This window comes from Pyxicephalus adspersus, chromosome 4, assembly GCF_032062135.1.
Source record: "Pyxicephalus adspersus chromosome 4, UCB_Pads_2.0, whole genome shotgun sequence".
In the NCBI taxonomy this organism is placed as follows: Eukaryota; Metazoa; Chordata; class Amphibia; order Anura; family Pyxicephalidae; genus Pyxicephalus; species Pyxicephalus adspersus.
In genome coordinates this window covers 96593864-96610811 of record NC_092861.1, presented here as the reverse complement: position 1 = coordinate 96610811, position 16948 = coordinate 96593864, and the positions used below count along the sequence as shown (strand labels likewise).

Here is a 16948-nt window from a genome sequence, read left to right as displayed (position 1 = left end):
GACAGACTGAGCACAGTGACTCGTGTCACGGGGGAGGGGTGCAGTGAAAAGCGAGGCTGACAGATAGATAGTTTCACATAGGATGAGAGAAAGAGCCGCAGCTTCCCATCCAAAGAGCCGCATGCGGCTCGGGAGCCGCAGGTTGCCGACCCCCGGCCTAGATGAACGTAAAAAATTGCTTTTGAAAAGAACGTATAAGTGCTGTTGGGACATGTACAGGAAGAGTACGAAAATAGTAAAAAAAGCTTGGGAAAAATGGTCATCTTCATTGAGTTTACCCTACCCATCCACAAGATTCGGTGGGAACTCCAGGATCTCAACATTGATTTACCTTGCTGGAATAATGGTGTGTTATTAGAATCAAACAAAGATTCAGTTAGTCTAAATGGCTTTGTGCCCTTTGAAATCTAAAGGAGGATTGTAATAAAAGTCTTGTCGCACTAGGGAGGTTCCAGTCTAGTGTTGTTGATTTCCCTTCATTAATTGGTAATTGTTGTACACATTTATGCAAAATAGCTAGTAAATTAGGGAGTGAGATGTTTGGCTGGGTGAGTGTTAACAAAATATCGTCTTCAAACACGGTGAGTTTGTGGGAATAATCATTTACTACAATACCATGAATGTCAGGGTCGGACCTTATCAAATGTGCTAAGGGTTCCAGGGCTAGGACAAAAAGTTGGGGAGAGAGGAGGCAACCCTGTCTAGTACCGCATTTAATTGAAAAGGTAGAGGAGAAATATGAGTAACGTACTTGCGCTACCGGACTGGAATAAAAGCCCTTAAGCCATGACAGAAATTTCCACTGGAATCCCCATGTAGAATCTACATAAAATGGGTATTCCCAAGACAGTGAGTGAAAAGCCTCTAATAATATCTAAGGCTAGCAACGTACCCTGAAATTTCCTTTGTTGGACTAAATGTATCAAGCTAATAATATTACGAGTGTCATCAGGAGCTTGTCGGCCTGGTACAAATGCCACTTGATCTTTATGTACAAGAGTCGATAAGAAGAGATTAAGTCTGGTTGCTAAAATATTTGTGAGGAGCTTCATATCTATATTTAGAACAGATCGATATGGGTCTATACTTCAATGGATCAAGAGCATCTTTACCTGACTTTGGAATCATGGCTACATGGGCCAGTAGTGACGAATTAGGATGCTCAGGATGCTTTCTAAAAAAATTTAAATGATTTGCCAGATGGGGGGCTAAAATATTAGAATTTTTTTATAATAAATAGCGGTATACTCATCCGGCCCTGGGGGTTTATTTGATTTTAGTGTCTTTATAGCCATTAATATTTCCGTTGTGGTAATATCTGCTTCCAATTTCTCAACCACAGAATCTATTAACGTAGGAAAAGTTAAGTCTGCAAATAGTTTGTCAGCTTTTTGTTTTTGAAAGCTTTGTGGCTCAGCGTATAATTTAGTGAGAACATTTTTAAAGTTCTCTACTATATTACAGGGATTAGCCGAAATTACTCTATTAGGGAGTTTTAGTTTTGTTAGATGCGCTCTGGTAGACATATTATTTTGCAGTTTCGCTAACATAGGGCCAGGTTTATTAGCTCTAGCATAATGGTTTCTTTTGGACCATCTTAGTGGTTTCTCCACCTGATAATCTAATAAAAGATTTAATTCTACTACAGGTTTGCTGTACCTGCTTATGAACAGTGTTCGAGGGATTCTGTTTCCATTGACCTTCAAGATTGTCCAATTTAGTTTTCAGTGTAGCAATTTGTTGGAGTCTTTTCTTTTATGGTGTGAGGCAAGTTGGATTAACGTACCTCTAAGCGTGGCGTTGTGTGCATTCAAGTGAAGTGTGATGGGGAAAGCACAGAATGAGAATTCAATTTGAAATATTGTGTCCGCGCCTTCTCAATCTTCTATGTCACCTCCGGTGACGACAACAATGCATCGTTCAAACACCAGTGAAACTCCATAAAGACTGGTGCTAATGATTTACAGTACATAAATAATGAGGAGTAGTCTGACCATGGTGTGGATGATAACTTTGATTTAAGAATTTTGAGGAAGAAAGCTTTGTGGCACAAATATATGATCAATACGTGTAAAGCTATCATGGGATGCCGAGTAGTAAGTAAAACCCTTAGGCGTAAGATTAGGTTCTCTCCAAACATCAAAGTAAGGTTGGACAGCAGATCCGAGAACTGTAATGAGTCAGGATTCCCTTTCTTATGAGGGTTGGAGGCATCTAACTTGGGGTCCAAAAAAGGTTAGAGTCCCCTAGTACAAACAGAAATACTTTAGTGTGTTTAGAAACCATTTAAAAACAATGTTTTAGAAACCGGATCTGAAAGGTATAAGGAGCAACAGTCACCTCAATGTCAAAAATTTGATCTTGTAGGATAGAATACCTCCCAGTCACGTCAATTATTTATTAATTACATTGAAAACCTTTCTTTCTCTCCTGGAAAGTTGATTGGGACACTTGAGGATAACATAGGATAAAATACTTTGGACGTGACACAGTGGAAAATCTTGTTTCCTGTAGACAAACTACATGTGCTTTCTGGGCTGCAAAGTAGTTAAAAGTTTTTCTGCGTTTATGTAGGGAATTTAGTACGTGGACATTATGTGTAACAAAGGTATAGTGGAATTTAGCCATATTTCCAAGCCTTGCTGGTTCATGACATTTGGTATTTTGTCTGTGCAATCACTAAAATATGTCAAAATAAAGTGTGGACCAGAATAGATAGGAAAAACACATGGGGAAAGGTATACCTATGAAATGGGTTACCTAAAAAATAACAATTAGTGTATACTAATGTTTCAACAATAATAGGAAAAGTACTGCATGAGCAGTTTGTAGTCCTGCCTAGTGGAAGGACCATATCCTGGGGGTACCGTGATTACCCGGGTGTGTGCTACTCAAACATTAGCTAATGCCCCAACCGTAGTGAGTATTAATTTCTGCTCAGCAGAATCAACACCATGAATTACAGTAGACCACTTGCCTAACTACAATGTAATCTGTAAAAACGCCAGCAGACATTGTTAGCATACGGTAGACTGGCCTATGATAAGCCTAGGAATCTGAAAACCCGTATAGGTAAAAATACAAAACTAAAATTTAACAAAAGGATCAGGATTTCAGGTGGAGAGGTGTTCTATAAAAGAAGAAACAGAGATAAATTGTAACCATGTATCCAAAAAACTAGAATGTTCCATACAATACCAGCCATCATTAGAACCCTCATCCAAAACTGACCTTACTGAAGGAGAGGAAGGAGGATCAGAGTCAAGCTCGGTGGCATCTGCCATCTTGTTACATGGTCGCAAGGATGATTGAAGTTCCATTCCAGTGAGTTGGGGCCGAGTTCTAGTGAACTCGCCTGAATGAATTGTCATAGTTTTTATTTATTTATTTATTTTTTTAAATAGTCTGACATTTGCACTCATGTTGATTTGCTGCCACACAACTCCTCTGTTCATTTGTAGTAGTGTTATAGGTTTGTTGTCATTGTGCTGTGCTGCCCGATCTTAGCACTATTGTATACAAGCACACTTCCACTTCCTGTCCAAACTGGTTGTCAATTAGCTGTCCACCTGAGTTGCATACTCATTCTAACACACCTGATGGTAATGGAAGGAGGTCTAGATTGCCAAGCACAACATCAAACCACATTGATTGCCAAGCTCACAAGCAGGGTCAGGCACTCTTGGAAATGAGCAGATGTTGTGTTGTTGCTTAACTTAATGCTCAATAAATTCTGGAGTGTATGCATTATTTAGGTGTTTAAACAAAACAAATACTACTAGTATATAAAACTTCCAGGGCCATTCCACTTTGTGCCAAACATTTTCTTGCTTTTCCATCCCTTCAGGGTGTTTCTGCAGGTTTGCCCACTATGTATATTGACTTACTCACCTCAGCTTGGTGGTGGAAGCACATATGGTGGATTCCTCCTTTAACCAGAGGCATATCATCCATGAATGTTGGTTGTAGCCAAGCCCATGACATCAGAAATCTTAGGAACAAATAGGCAATCTTTTCAATTTGAAACATGTGAAGCAATATGGTCCAAAAAGCCATCTTTGCCTATTTCTTCCTATAATTTCTCTTTTCTGTGCATATATACACACATCTAAATGCATACATACATGTTTTGCTTCATGTGCACTCATGTCTATACATACATGCATGGGTGCACATGAAGCAAAACAAGAAATATACACAAAAAAAAATAAAAACTTAACCTGAATGAGGACTGTGCAAAAGTGCGGCACATTTTTCAACTGATAAAACACAGTTTATGCGCACATAGTGGGTCCACCTTGGTGCACAACTATGCGCTACATACTCCTGAAGTTTGGCGCACAACTATGCGCATCAAACAACTGAGTTTTAACAAGACAAATGTGCTGTTTTTAGCCTTTCAAACAATTCAGAGAAAGAAACAGCTTAAAAACAATCACAATTGAACATTGCAAGACACTTTGTTTTAACTGGGTCATTGGCCTTGGGACTTTTAAAGCATACAATATTTTTTTAAAATAATCCAATGATTTTTTAATTTATGTTTCATAAAACTTATTTCTAAACATCACAAAAATCAAAAAGTTGGTACATATTAAATCCAGAGGTTAGTACATAATGAATAGGCGAATATATATCGACGCGTTTCTCAGAAAAAAGTCCGCTATATGTTTTTTAGGGGAACAGTGAGTTTAATGCAAGCTCGCCAGTGTGAAACTGCTGGGGCTGCTCATATCCATCGGAGAGATCGCTTCAGTTGATGACTTTGACGCGAGTATGCCAGTGCCTCGAATTTGGTTAATGAATTGATTTTAGGGCTCTGATTCCGGATCGCGAATACACAAGCGCGTTGAGCTTCCAATTTGGTTTGATGATTCAGGCTCATTATCTCAGCTCAGACTGTTTGCTAACCCAGCGTCACACCCGGGAATAGCGGAGCTCTTTCAGATGTCAGCCACCTTGGGTCCAGCTCAGGTGAATTTTGTATAGTTAGTGGTCACTTTAGATGGTTTCCAGCCTGAAAACAAATATATTACAATTAAACCTGTTTAAAATGCCTTTCTTCTTTTCTCCCTTTTTTATATTATCAGAGCAGTAAACTCTTAAGGTTGTGAATTACAGAATTAAACATGTACAGGATGCCAGGGGTGGGTCCTAGATGGTAAATATATTTCCCTCTGCTTTAAGTCATGGTCCTTCTAAAAGAGGTTGTGTACTGCTAGGAGTCTGGGTAATTCAGTTTGGTGACCTGCAGTGGCCATTGTTGTTGAAATATTACAAGGCCCAGACTCTAGGATAGGAAGGAAGGATATGGGTGGGGCCTACTTTTCTTGGCAGGTATGTCTGTGGGCAGGCAGTGGGTTTGTCTCAGTCTAAGTGTGAGCCTGGAGGCAACAGCATGAGGCAGCTCCCTGTTTCTAGGGGACAAACTACAGATACCAAAACGCTGACTACTTGTGAGTACCATGCTATCGCCTGCAATAGTCACTTGTGGTGGAGGTGAGACTGTGTGATATTTTATCTGGGGGACTTATTTGCTAAAGCAAGCTATTTTTGGTATGCTGGACTAAGCCATTTTGTCTTTTGTTATGCTAAATGGAAGCTACTTATATTGTGCCTAAGTCTAAATAAACTGACTTTTCTAAAGCACTACAGTGTCTTGCAATGAGCTGATCCCCTAATCATCATCTTCACAAACAATATGAAGGTAAAGGTGCCTGCATTTTATAAGACCTCATTTAAAATGTAAGCAGGGTGCTTAAGTTGGTGGTACCCTACCATTTACCACCACAACCCACTTTTTTTTCTTTTTTTCCTAAAGTTTCTCCTGTTCAAATTAAAAAAAAATGTGCCTCATTTTATTTTCTTTCTTGTTCTCATTTGACATGTTTGTTATATGTTATTATTATTACACAGTATTTATATAGCGCCATCATATTACGCAGCACTGTACAAAGTCGATAGTCGTGTCACTAACTGTCCCTCAAAGGAGCTCACAATCTAATGTCCCTACCCTAGTCATATGTCATTAATGTAGTCTAAGGTCAATTTTTTAGGGGGAAGGCAGTTAACCTTACTGCATGTTTTTGGGATGTGGGAGGAAACCAGAGTACCCGGAGGAAACCCACGCAGACACGGGGAGAACCTGCAAACTCCATGCAGATAGTGTCCTGGCTGAGATTCGAACCTGGAACCTAGTGCTGCAAAAGCAGGAGTGCTACCTCTGAGCCACCGTGCTTTCGAATGTCGTGGATCTTGATAGGTTTTATGTTTGTCAGTATTGTGATAGATTACCGGGGGTTGCTCATGGTAACGGGATGCTTACAAGGCAGACAAGAGGCAGCAGACTCCAAAAGTCCAAAATAACAGCAGTATTTATTTTAACCAGGTGTTACAGCCCACACTCGACAACTTTATAACAAAACAATAAACAGTAGCCCGGCTGGGCATCTGGCTACCTCACTTAGTGCCCTCTCTTCCTAACACTCACACTATATCAGTACTGTTAACTCACAACTTTGTACTACTGTTTGGCTGCTGGCTTTCCTGGAACCCTCTGGTTCTTTCTCAGCCTGGAACACTCTGGCTCTCTCTTCAGCCTGGAACCATCTGTCTCTCTCTCAGCCTGGAACCCTCTGCCTCTCCCTCAGCCTGGAACACTCTGGCTCTCTCTTAGCCTGGAATCCACTCTGGCTCTCTCTTCTGCCTGGAACCCTCTGGCTCTCTCTCAGCCTGGAATCCACTCTGGCTCTCTCTCAGCCTGGAATCCACTCTGGCTCTCTCTCAGCCTGGAATCCACTCTTGCTCTCTCTCAGCCTGGAATCCACTCTGGCTCTCTCTCAGCCTGGAATCCACTCTGGCTCTCTCTCAGCCTGGAATCCACTATGGCTCCCTCTCAGCCACTTACTGATCACTTCTCTCAGCCTCTTGCTGATCAATTTCCTCTGGCTCTCTCTCAGCCTGGAACCCTCTGGCTCTTTCTCAGCCTGAAACACACACTGGCTGATCACTCCTCTCTTTGCACCTGAGTGCAGGTGAATATATCCCACATCAAGGTTGGGCCAAGGAACCCATCCTTTCATTCCCTTGGCAGCTCCAGGGCCCTAAAGAACCTAGCATTCTTCTCAAAACCTATACATCAATTAACACTTTCTATTCCCTGGAACCTTTAATAACACTTTCCCTGACATTTTAGGAACACTGTCACAGTATGTATTTATCCTGTTGTTACCCCCTCCTCCCTTCTTTTTTTTTATACTTTTTCTTTTTGTAAGTGAAAGATTCTTTAAACAGTGTGTGGTGTTGTTTACTGTTATTTACTCAACAAAATATGCCTGTGTTTAAAAATAATAAATAAAATGTAAGCAGTGTAAACCACCATGCATAAGCTAGGATTGATCAGTTTTAAAATTATTTAGTAATAATTGATTTATAGACCATAAAATAAATAAGACATCTTCCATCTGGCTTGATGCAGAAGGTCAAGGAGGATGTTTGGGGATTCTTTAAGCATCCTTCCACCCTAGTATCCTTCTTTCTATTGTTTTGGGCCCCCTCCTTTATGTAAACAGATTTATTATTTTGGTGAAGATATGGTTGACATTATTTTCAGTGCCATTACCTAACAGTAAGTCCTGCTACAGTTTAAATAAGTGTGCTTTTCTTTTGTGCCCATAATATAATATACTAGTATCAATGTCCCTTCACCTCAGCTCTGTTAAAGAAACATAAAAAGAGCTGAGTTGCTGCCACAAAGCAAATATATTGTAACTCTTCCCCTCTCATTCGCTCAAATCCAAAGCAACTGCAGCAAGGTTACAAAAAAATGACATACTAGTTAAATTAAAACTCATTATTGTCCAAAATAGCTGATCTTTTTATTGTGAATTACCTCAATTGTTCACAAAAAATTCAAAAAATTCTGTGATAAGAAATATGTGATTGAAAACTGTGATTAAATATTTTTATTTAAACCCTTTGGCTGATAGATCAGTGCTTTAAATTTCTTACACACACTTGTTAAAATTAGCCTTTAAAAGTAAGTTACAAACCCAGAAACAATATATTTTTCCTAAAAGCAAAGGGCCCCTTGTATTGTTGTACAATATCTGTTGTTTTTTTTTTTAACTTATACCTTCTGTAAAAATATTAAAATGAACACAAACAATAAAATCTGACTTCTTTACAAAATAGAAATATGAGATGGTCAAAGAAGCTCAAACTTGTCCATGAATGGTACTGACATATCAGCTGTACATTTTTAAATGATTTATTTGAAACTAATGCTCTGTTTATATTTTTTAATCCTTTTCATTAGAATGCTTATGAATTATACATTAATTATCTTCTGGATTCTCAGTCTTCATTTCAACATGAGGTAATTGATTGGCAATAGCTATTTGTTTATTAACTGAAATATACTAAAAATATTTATTGGATTTAGAAAATGTAATGATTAGACCACTGAAAATATTGAAAATGTACTATTTGACTGTAATCAGTTTTTATTTCTTAATGGGAATGTATTGTACTTTTTAACATGTTTTCTTCATTTTTTATGATCAGGGCCAGGTTTGAGGATTAATCTCATGGGTTTAACATGATTTGTTAAGTTTGCTATTTCCACAAACTAATACAGAAATTCAAATGGATACACTTCATGACAACAATCTCACCTGACAACCATCAACCAATAGGAAATCTGCCTATTATGTACAGTAACAACCTGACCACTGGCTGATGTTTATATCTCTATCAAAGAAAGTATCAACGTTAAAATCTGCTAGTATATTGTTGTTAAGGTACACTGTAGATAACTTTCTTCAACAACAAGCTCCCAGCTAAAGTTTTAAACATGGGACAACTTAAAAATGTTTGAGTTCAACTTGGAACAAATATACTTAGCATAAACAAAAGAGTAAATTGGAAATAGTGAGTACAAATTTTGATTTACAGATGAGTTTGCATTAAGAACAGATAAAATTTATATTTGCAGAGATTTCCTGGAGCAATGTTTAGAACATTTTTTCTAAGAATTTCTATAAATTTATGTAACTAATAGGTACTTTTAACCTTACAGATTTTATTGTCAGAGGTAGCTGGCATAAAGAAAAGACCAGTTAGAACTGAAGACGTAAATAAGGCAGAAGAAAAAGTAAAAGAGCTTGAGCAAAAATCTTGGTGTCCTCTGCAGAGTAATGATCAGTGAGTATAGACTGAAGTTTACTTGTTAATATATGGAATACAAACATATTAGGCTCTTTTATCCAGAATACAGTAATAAGTGTGCTGTAAAAATTGGCATTCCTGGAACATACATCACAAATTTGCAATTCACGGTATGCTTTTGTAAGTAAAGTCCTAATAAGGATCAGTGAAATAGGATATAATAATTATAGATTTGTGAATATTGTATGTGTTCATACTAAGAATAAATAAATGCAACACAAATTACATATTTGATGTAGTCTATCGCTAGCATTAACCGTCAACCCTGTTATATAGTTTCATAAACTGTTGATTTTTCCAGTAAGTCCTTTATAGGTATATTTTCTTTAAAAGGTTGGCAGAGCTATTCATTCTACAGTGCATCTAGTGGCATCATTTTTACCCTGGGGACAAGATGTGGTTTTGTAAATTTGTAAATTTTGCTGTATAGCATGACCTGTTACAATAAATGAGTTTTTTTGTCTTTAGGGTAAAAGGTTATAAATAAATGCATTTGAAGTAAAAAATGAATTCATATGTGGAATACCCTCATTATCTAAATATTGTAGTACCCCATCTAGTTAATAAATGCATTTTTTTTGCTATACTGTTGTTTGCTATATGGTAAACCTTATAATACTAGATCCATCATATTGTACAGGTTTATACTGTATATGATGTTTATCTTTATGTAGGAGAGAGTAAACCAAAAGAGTGGAAGGCAGCGAGTTAGAGAAAGAAATAGGTATTTGGAAGTTGTGTCACCAACTTAGCAATATAAATTTTACCTGAATATATTATTGTCTGGAACCCGGATGAAAGAACCTCAAAAGGGAAATTTAAAAAAAAAAAGCAGTTTAGCTTTATTAACAGGTGAAAGAAAATGTTTGATGTACCATAAACAAGGGATGTTGTTACTGCTCATTTGCTTGTTGTTGTCACAAACCTGAATATCAAACTAATTGCAGTGAAGATATCTGTGAATACTCTGACAGCATCCATAAATAACATATATAGTTAAGATAATAACTGTGGAGTACTTCTTGGCCCTATTGTATATGATGCTGAATTTCAAATGCTATTAAATGAAAATATCAGGAAAACTTTAGGGAAAAGTCCATTTTTTTGGGTGTTTGCAGCTGGCTACATAACTACATTTCTAGTAAAGGGCACTTTACAAAACAATTACCTTACAAAAGTGGTAAATGAACCAAATAAAAAAAAATCTTTGTTAGAATAAGCCATCTTTATTAGTAAAATTATAACATCTAAGGTGCAAAATAAAAAAACAACAGATAAGGTTTGGTCATGAGGACTATAAACTGTACCAAATATCCTTGGTGTATTTTTATCTCTGAGCACTGTTGGTATGTCAATCTTTTTATTGACAATTTTAAAATGTTAACATTAACAGTGGTTACAAAACAAGTGGATTAGGGATAAAAGAAAAATATTCTCCACACAATGATTAAAGTTACATATGACAAATTCTGGCAAGGAAAAAGGGCAACAAATATTGGTACATACAAACATAATAAAATAAAAAATATACATAGTATGGGATAAGCAGAACATGCCAAATATTAGAAGAAAGAATAGAAACACCGATATACTAATCCAGCTAAAATTTATTTAGAAGGTAAATGTTCATATAGGTAAGCAAAGGACAAGGACTGTGGATGGGAAGGGAAAACCAGAAAAATACAATAGACAAGGGGAAGACAAGGAGAAACCAGACAAGGTGAGTAGGGAAGAGAAAATAAGGGAGATATAGCAATGTTGAATGTCTAAATAAAAGACCTTAAAGTGAATTGTAGTTTATTCAGGGTGACCAGATGATTTAAAACGTATCCATTCTGTCAGTAGGTATAACTTGTCATTAACCATGATCCAGTTCAATTTTGCAGCTATGGGATTAAAGGGAATATCAGGTTGTTTCCAAGCTTTTGCTAGAGATATTTTAGCAGCTAATTAGATCCAGCTGTCAATTTTCTCCAGCTGGAAAGTAAAAGGCTATCCAATTCTTGAGCTTTGTCAATATTGAAGTAACATCAAAAATGAATTGAAAAACTGCAGACCAATACATTTGGGCTTTTGGGCATGTCCACCAAATGTAAAACATGGTGCCTCTAGTCGTACACCTTCTAAAGCACAGTGGGGAAGTTGTTGGAGTATATTTTTCTAGTCGGCCTGGGACGAGATACCACCGCAAAAGAACCTTACAATTAGTTTCGCCTAGGCGAGTTCAGGGAGACTTTGGATAAAGCTAAAAATATTTCATTCCAATCTTGCCTTTTCCACCATACCCCCCATAGTCCTGTTCCCATTGATCCATATATGTAAGTTTTGCATGAGGAGTGGCATAGGCTAAATATAGCAAAGATATCTGGCATTTCGTATCGGCTAGAGTTTGGAACAAACTTTCAAAAGGAGTGGGTCTGTAAGGAGGGTAAGCCATTCTAAGTTTGGAGCAGACAAAGGACTTAATCTGTCGATATCTAAAATATTCTCTGGCTGGAAGTTCTCTCTTGCTAGTTAAATAGTCTAAGCCAAATATATCTCTCACATCCAGCACATCTTTTATTTTCAGGAAGCCTTTGGATATCCACTAGAGTACAAGGAGCACACAGAGAGGCCTTTTGGACCCTGCTTCTTTTTCTATTCCGAATTGCATAAATTTAGTTTACAGATGATGTAGATACTAGATTGGAACGGGGATCTGGAGTGTGCGAAAAAGATAATCTGGGGAGAACATTCATTTTAATGGAGGCTATCCATCCAAACCATGATGGGGGGACTTCATCCATCTGTTCAGGTCTAAGAGAATACTTTTAAAAAGAGGTTCATAATTAGCACAATACAAGGCTTGATAAGAGGGGCTCAAGTTAATACCAAGATATTAAAGCGATTTTACACTCCATTAAAATTTGTATGAGTTTGTAAGAGTCCTAATTAGGTGGGCAGGAACAATAATACTAAGAGCTTGTGATTTGGCACTGTGGACCCTTAAGCCCGAAATTCTTTCAATCTCTCCCAGAAGCCTGAACAAATTGGGTAGAGTGGTTAGGGGAGAAGTAATATACATTAGTACATCATCTGCAAACGGGGCACATTTGTGTTCCATGCTACCACAAGAAATGCCTTTTATATTTGGATTGGATCTGATAGCATTCACCAATGGCTCCATGGCTAAAGCAAAGAGGAGTTGGGAAAGAGGACAGCCTTGTCCAGTGTTTTTGTTTATCAAAACAGAGGAGGACAGAAAGCCACCCAGGGAAATAGAGGTCGAAGGTGTTTCATATAGTGCTCTAAGGAGATTAGTGCAGGTCAAACTCCAATATAGACAGTAGCGAGAATAGATATTGCAATGATATGCTGTCAAAAGCCTTTTGAATATCTACTGATAGAAATAAAGCATCCCGAGTGGGCCCCTAATCCCGTTACGTAACCACAGTTAATTCAGTGCTGTTTACCGTTCCCTGTGCTAATAGGAATCTGTCACTAGGGTCTCTAAAAACTTTTTTTAGGAGCAAAACGTAGATTTTTAGAGAAGCACAACATAACCCTACATTTTTTTAGGAGTATTGGCTTGATAAAATATAGGGTAATGTTTATAAAAGAATTTGGGATTTAAAGCATGGGAAAAGTGGGTTTCTTAAAGAGCCAGTATGTCCACTTTTAAAGAATTGTAGTAGTGGAAAACTTTGGATCTCTTTAACAGGGAATTTAGGCCCTGAACATTGTGAGTAAGAACTGTTGTTCACATGAAAGGGGCGGTTGGTTTAAATCAGTAGGATCAATGGGCATTTGTCAAAGTAAGCCTTAATGCGATTTCCATAAGTCTCCACAGAAATGGGGATAGAGTGGGGTAGTTAGGGACAAAACACCAGGAAAACAAACAAATAACAATATAGCATGTACAATAGCTCATGAAGCGGAATTCTGAGGGAGGACCTCCAACGACCCCTGCGCAGCAGGGACAGGTAGGGGACCAACCACAGACCCCTCCATAGCACAAGGGTAACACCAACCGGGCTGGTACATACACCAAATCCCTGGTATTAAACCCCTGTAGCGGAGGGCATGTGTGGCCCCCCCATCTCCAAGGAACGATTAAGTAGACCAGTGTAACAAGTTATCAGGTAAACATAAAGCTTATAAAAGTAAAGTCCCAGAGGACTATTAAAAGGCAGTTGGTTGACATGGCAAGTATAATAGACTTATAAAGCCAGCAGGGTGTGAACAGTGTTTGGTAAATGTCACTTTTATAGATGAGCAATATTGTTACAATAGGAAGTGTGTTTATGATGATAGAATACCTCCTTTTTTCCTCTTTTTTGCATAATTTAGAGGGAGGTGTTTTGTAGACCATATGAAGAACTGAAAACAGTGCAGTACAAGGACCACAAGTTATCAGTGGGCAAGACAAACAAGTGTTTTTTTTTCACATCTTAATTTTATATAATAAAACACTTTTAAATTAACATTTAACAGACCAAATGGGGGCAAATAAGAGATGTGCCATGCTGGGGTTTAAAAAGACGTTTAAAAAGCAAAAAGGTTGAGGTATGAACAATAAATATTTTTCAAGTATTTTTGGTAGTGTTGTTTAAACGTGAGTGTACAGTGGCCAAATGCACGAAAATGGTTTGTAAAGACAAAGACAATAACCCGCCCCGCCCTCTCTCATTTTCACCTCTTCTGAAGTCCACTCCATCTGTCTTTTCAGCCCCTTACCCCTCATGGTTGCTGTTGTCTACCACCCCCCAAGTATCACAATTTTTGAATGACTTTGCCTCTTGGCTCCCACACATTCTTTCCCATGACCTGCCCACCCTCAACCTCTGTGACTTTAATGTTGCAGTGAATGAGCCCAACCATCCTTCCTCCATCCATCCAACCAGCCAAACTGCTCTCCATTACCTCCTCCTTTGGACTCACACAGAACATAAATGGCCCCACACATCGCCAGACATGCTTTTCAACTGTTATTTTCCAAACTCTACAACCTCACCCTCCTTGACAACTCGCTATTTACCCTTTCTGATAACCTTATCACCTTCAACCTATCAAACTCTTGCCTCCCTTTGCCACATCCCAAACCTGGTCAATGGCAGAGAGATGTCCAACCTGTTCTCAAACTGCCTTACATCCCTAACTTTACATCCCACCCTCTCTAAAATCACATCCCCGGATAAAGCTGCCACTCAGATCAACCACACTCTTTCCCTGGCTCTGGATAAAGTTGCCCCTGCCACCTTCCCACCTACCCCGCTTCCTGCTAGCCACTGTCCCTGGCACAACAATCACACCAAACAGCAACAAAAGACTGTTCCTGCAGCTGAGCTCAAGTGGAGAAAATCTAGCCTCAGCGCTGACTTCATGGACTACAACGCCAAGCTGCAAAACTTTAACACTGAGCTCACTGTCAACAAGCAAAATTATTTCTACGCTGTCATTTCCTTTCAAGCTTCCAACGCACGCAGCCTCTTCTCAACAATTGACTCCCTCTTAAACACCACACCTTCTACCCCCACAACAATGTTCTCTGTCCAAGACATTGCCACCTACTTTAGAGAGAAAATTGACAAAATCAGACATGATGTTTCTGCTCACCGGACCACTCATATCCAACCAACCATATCCACCCCTTCCACCAGTAAATCAACACTGGTCTCCCTCAGCCCTGTTACTGTGAATGAAGTCTTATCTCTATGTCCATTCCTCCACCCTGGCCCCCGCCCAATCAAACTATTCAACCTCTCCCTTTCTACTGGTATATAACCCTCTGCTTACAAACATGCCATTATGCTCCCCATCCTGAAAAAAACCCTTACTAGACCCCTCCCTACCTTCTAGATACCGTCCTATCTCCCTTTTCCCATATGTTTCCAAACTTCTTGAGCGCCTTGTCTACAAAAGACTCACCAATTACCTGAGCACCAACTCTCTCCTTGACCCTTTCCAGTCTGGTTTTCGAGCTGCCCATTCCACTGAAACAGCTCTTACTAAAGTGGCCAATGACCTCATCAGAGCTAAGTTTCAAGACAACTTTCCCTCCTCTACTCCTTGATCTTTCCCTTGCTTTTGACACTGTTGATTACCCCCTTCTAATACAAATCATGCGCTCCATTGGTATCAGTGACTCTGCTCTCTCTTGGCATGCTTCCAGTCTGTCTGATGGCTCCTTTCAAGTTTCTTTCAATAGTAATTCCCCCTCTCCCACTCTCCTCCCTGTTGGTGTTCCCCAAGGGTTAGTCCTTGGGCCAGTTCTCTTCTCTCTGTACACCTTCTCTCTCGGTAGTCTCATATCCTTCTTCGGCTTACAGTACCCTTTATATGCTGATGACACTCAAATCAATCTATCCACCCCTGACTTGTCTCCCTCAGTCCTGGATAAGTTCTCATACTGCCTGTCAGCCATCTCATCATGGATGTCTGACCGATTCCTGAAACTCAACCTGTATAAAACATCATCTTCCCCCCCTCAAATTCCAATTCTCCCACTGACATATTCTTAACTGTTAACAACACTCAGGCACATTGTCTTGGCCTCACCTTTAATTTTGCCCTCTCATTAACCTCCCATATTCAGAACATTTTCAGGTCCTGTCACTTTCACCTACACAACATCTCCAAAATCAGCCCCTGCCTGTCCCCAGAGACCACCAAACTCCTTGTACACGCTCTTTTCATCTCTCGTCTGAACTACTGTAACCTCCTCCTCTCTGGTATTCCACTAACCCGACTCTCTCCTCTACAAACTATTATGAATGCTGCAGCCAGATTTTTCCATCCTTCCCACCACTCCTCTTCTGCTGCCTCTCTTTGTGGTTCTCTTCATTGGCTTCCATTTTACCTGATATTCAAATTCAAGCTCCTTTGCTTTGCCTTCAAATACCTCCACAGATCTTGTCCCACGCACTTGACCTGGTAAAAAAAAAATACTCCCCCAGCCGCTCTCTCCGGTTCTCCGATGACCTACTACTGACTTCCTCACTCATAACCTCATCACACGCATGGTTCCAAGACTTTTCTAGAGCTGCCCCAATTCTCTGGAATGGTCTTTCTCATACTATTTGGCTTGCTCCTACTTTCTGCTCATTTAAACGAGCACTCAAAACCCATTTTTTCAAACTTGCCTACCCAACTTCTTCTGTCTTTTGAAACCCTCACTACTTCCTACCACTACATATCTCCCCTCCTATTGTGTGTTAATTCCCCCACCTCCTAGATTGTAAGCTTTTAGGAGCAGGGTCCTGTGTCACTGTTTGTATTCGTCTGTCATTTGCAATCCCTATTTAATGTACAGTGCTGCGTAATATGTTGGCGCTATATAAATCCTGTTTATTAATAATGATAATAATAAAAATAATAGACAAATATCTCATGTGAATATGTGTACAACAGTGGGGAGCAAACATCTTATGTGAATTGGAGGCAAGGCCATATTTGTACTTTTTTTCTTCCCTACGCTGATTTCCCCCCAGCTGCTTTGGAGCAAGTTCACACTAGAGTTATAAAAAAAAGTGTCCTTTACAGCTCCGGGGCATCTTCTGGCAACACCCTAGATATTCAGGAGCAGTAACATGCAGTTTTACAAGTGCCTAAGCAGGCTTTGCAAGTGGCATCAAAAGTGTAGCAAAGCAATGCATTTTTTCACTCTTTTTAAGTAAAACCATTTAAAAGAAACTCTGGCATATGCCTTAAAAACGTTCTTTTTTTAATAAGTAGATTAGGC

The 16948-nt window shown here is 39.0% G+C and overlaps 1 protein-coding gene across 3 annotated transcripts in view; it reads left to right on the top strand.

Moving 5' to 3' along the window:
• C4H6orf118 (chromosome 4 C6orf118 homolog) overlaps window positions 1–16948 on the top strand; it is a 52387-nt gene that overhangs the window by 10422 nt on the left and 25017 nt on the right. For all 3 annotated transcript variants that reach the window (XM_072409070.1, XM_072409071.1, XM_072409069.1), the window contains exons 5-6: window positions 8318–8377; window positions 9080–9204. In XM_072409070.1, coding sequence (XP_072265171.1) covers window positions 8318–8377; window positions 9080–9204 — 185 coding nt within the window. The remainder of the gene's footprint in view (window positions 1–8317; window positions 8378–9079; window positions 9205–16948) is intronic.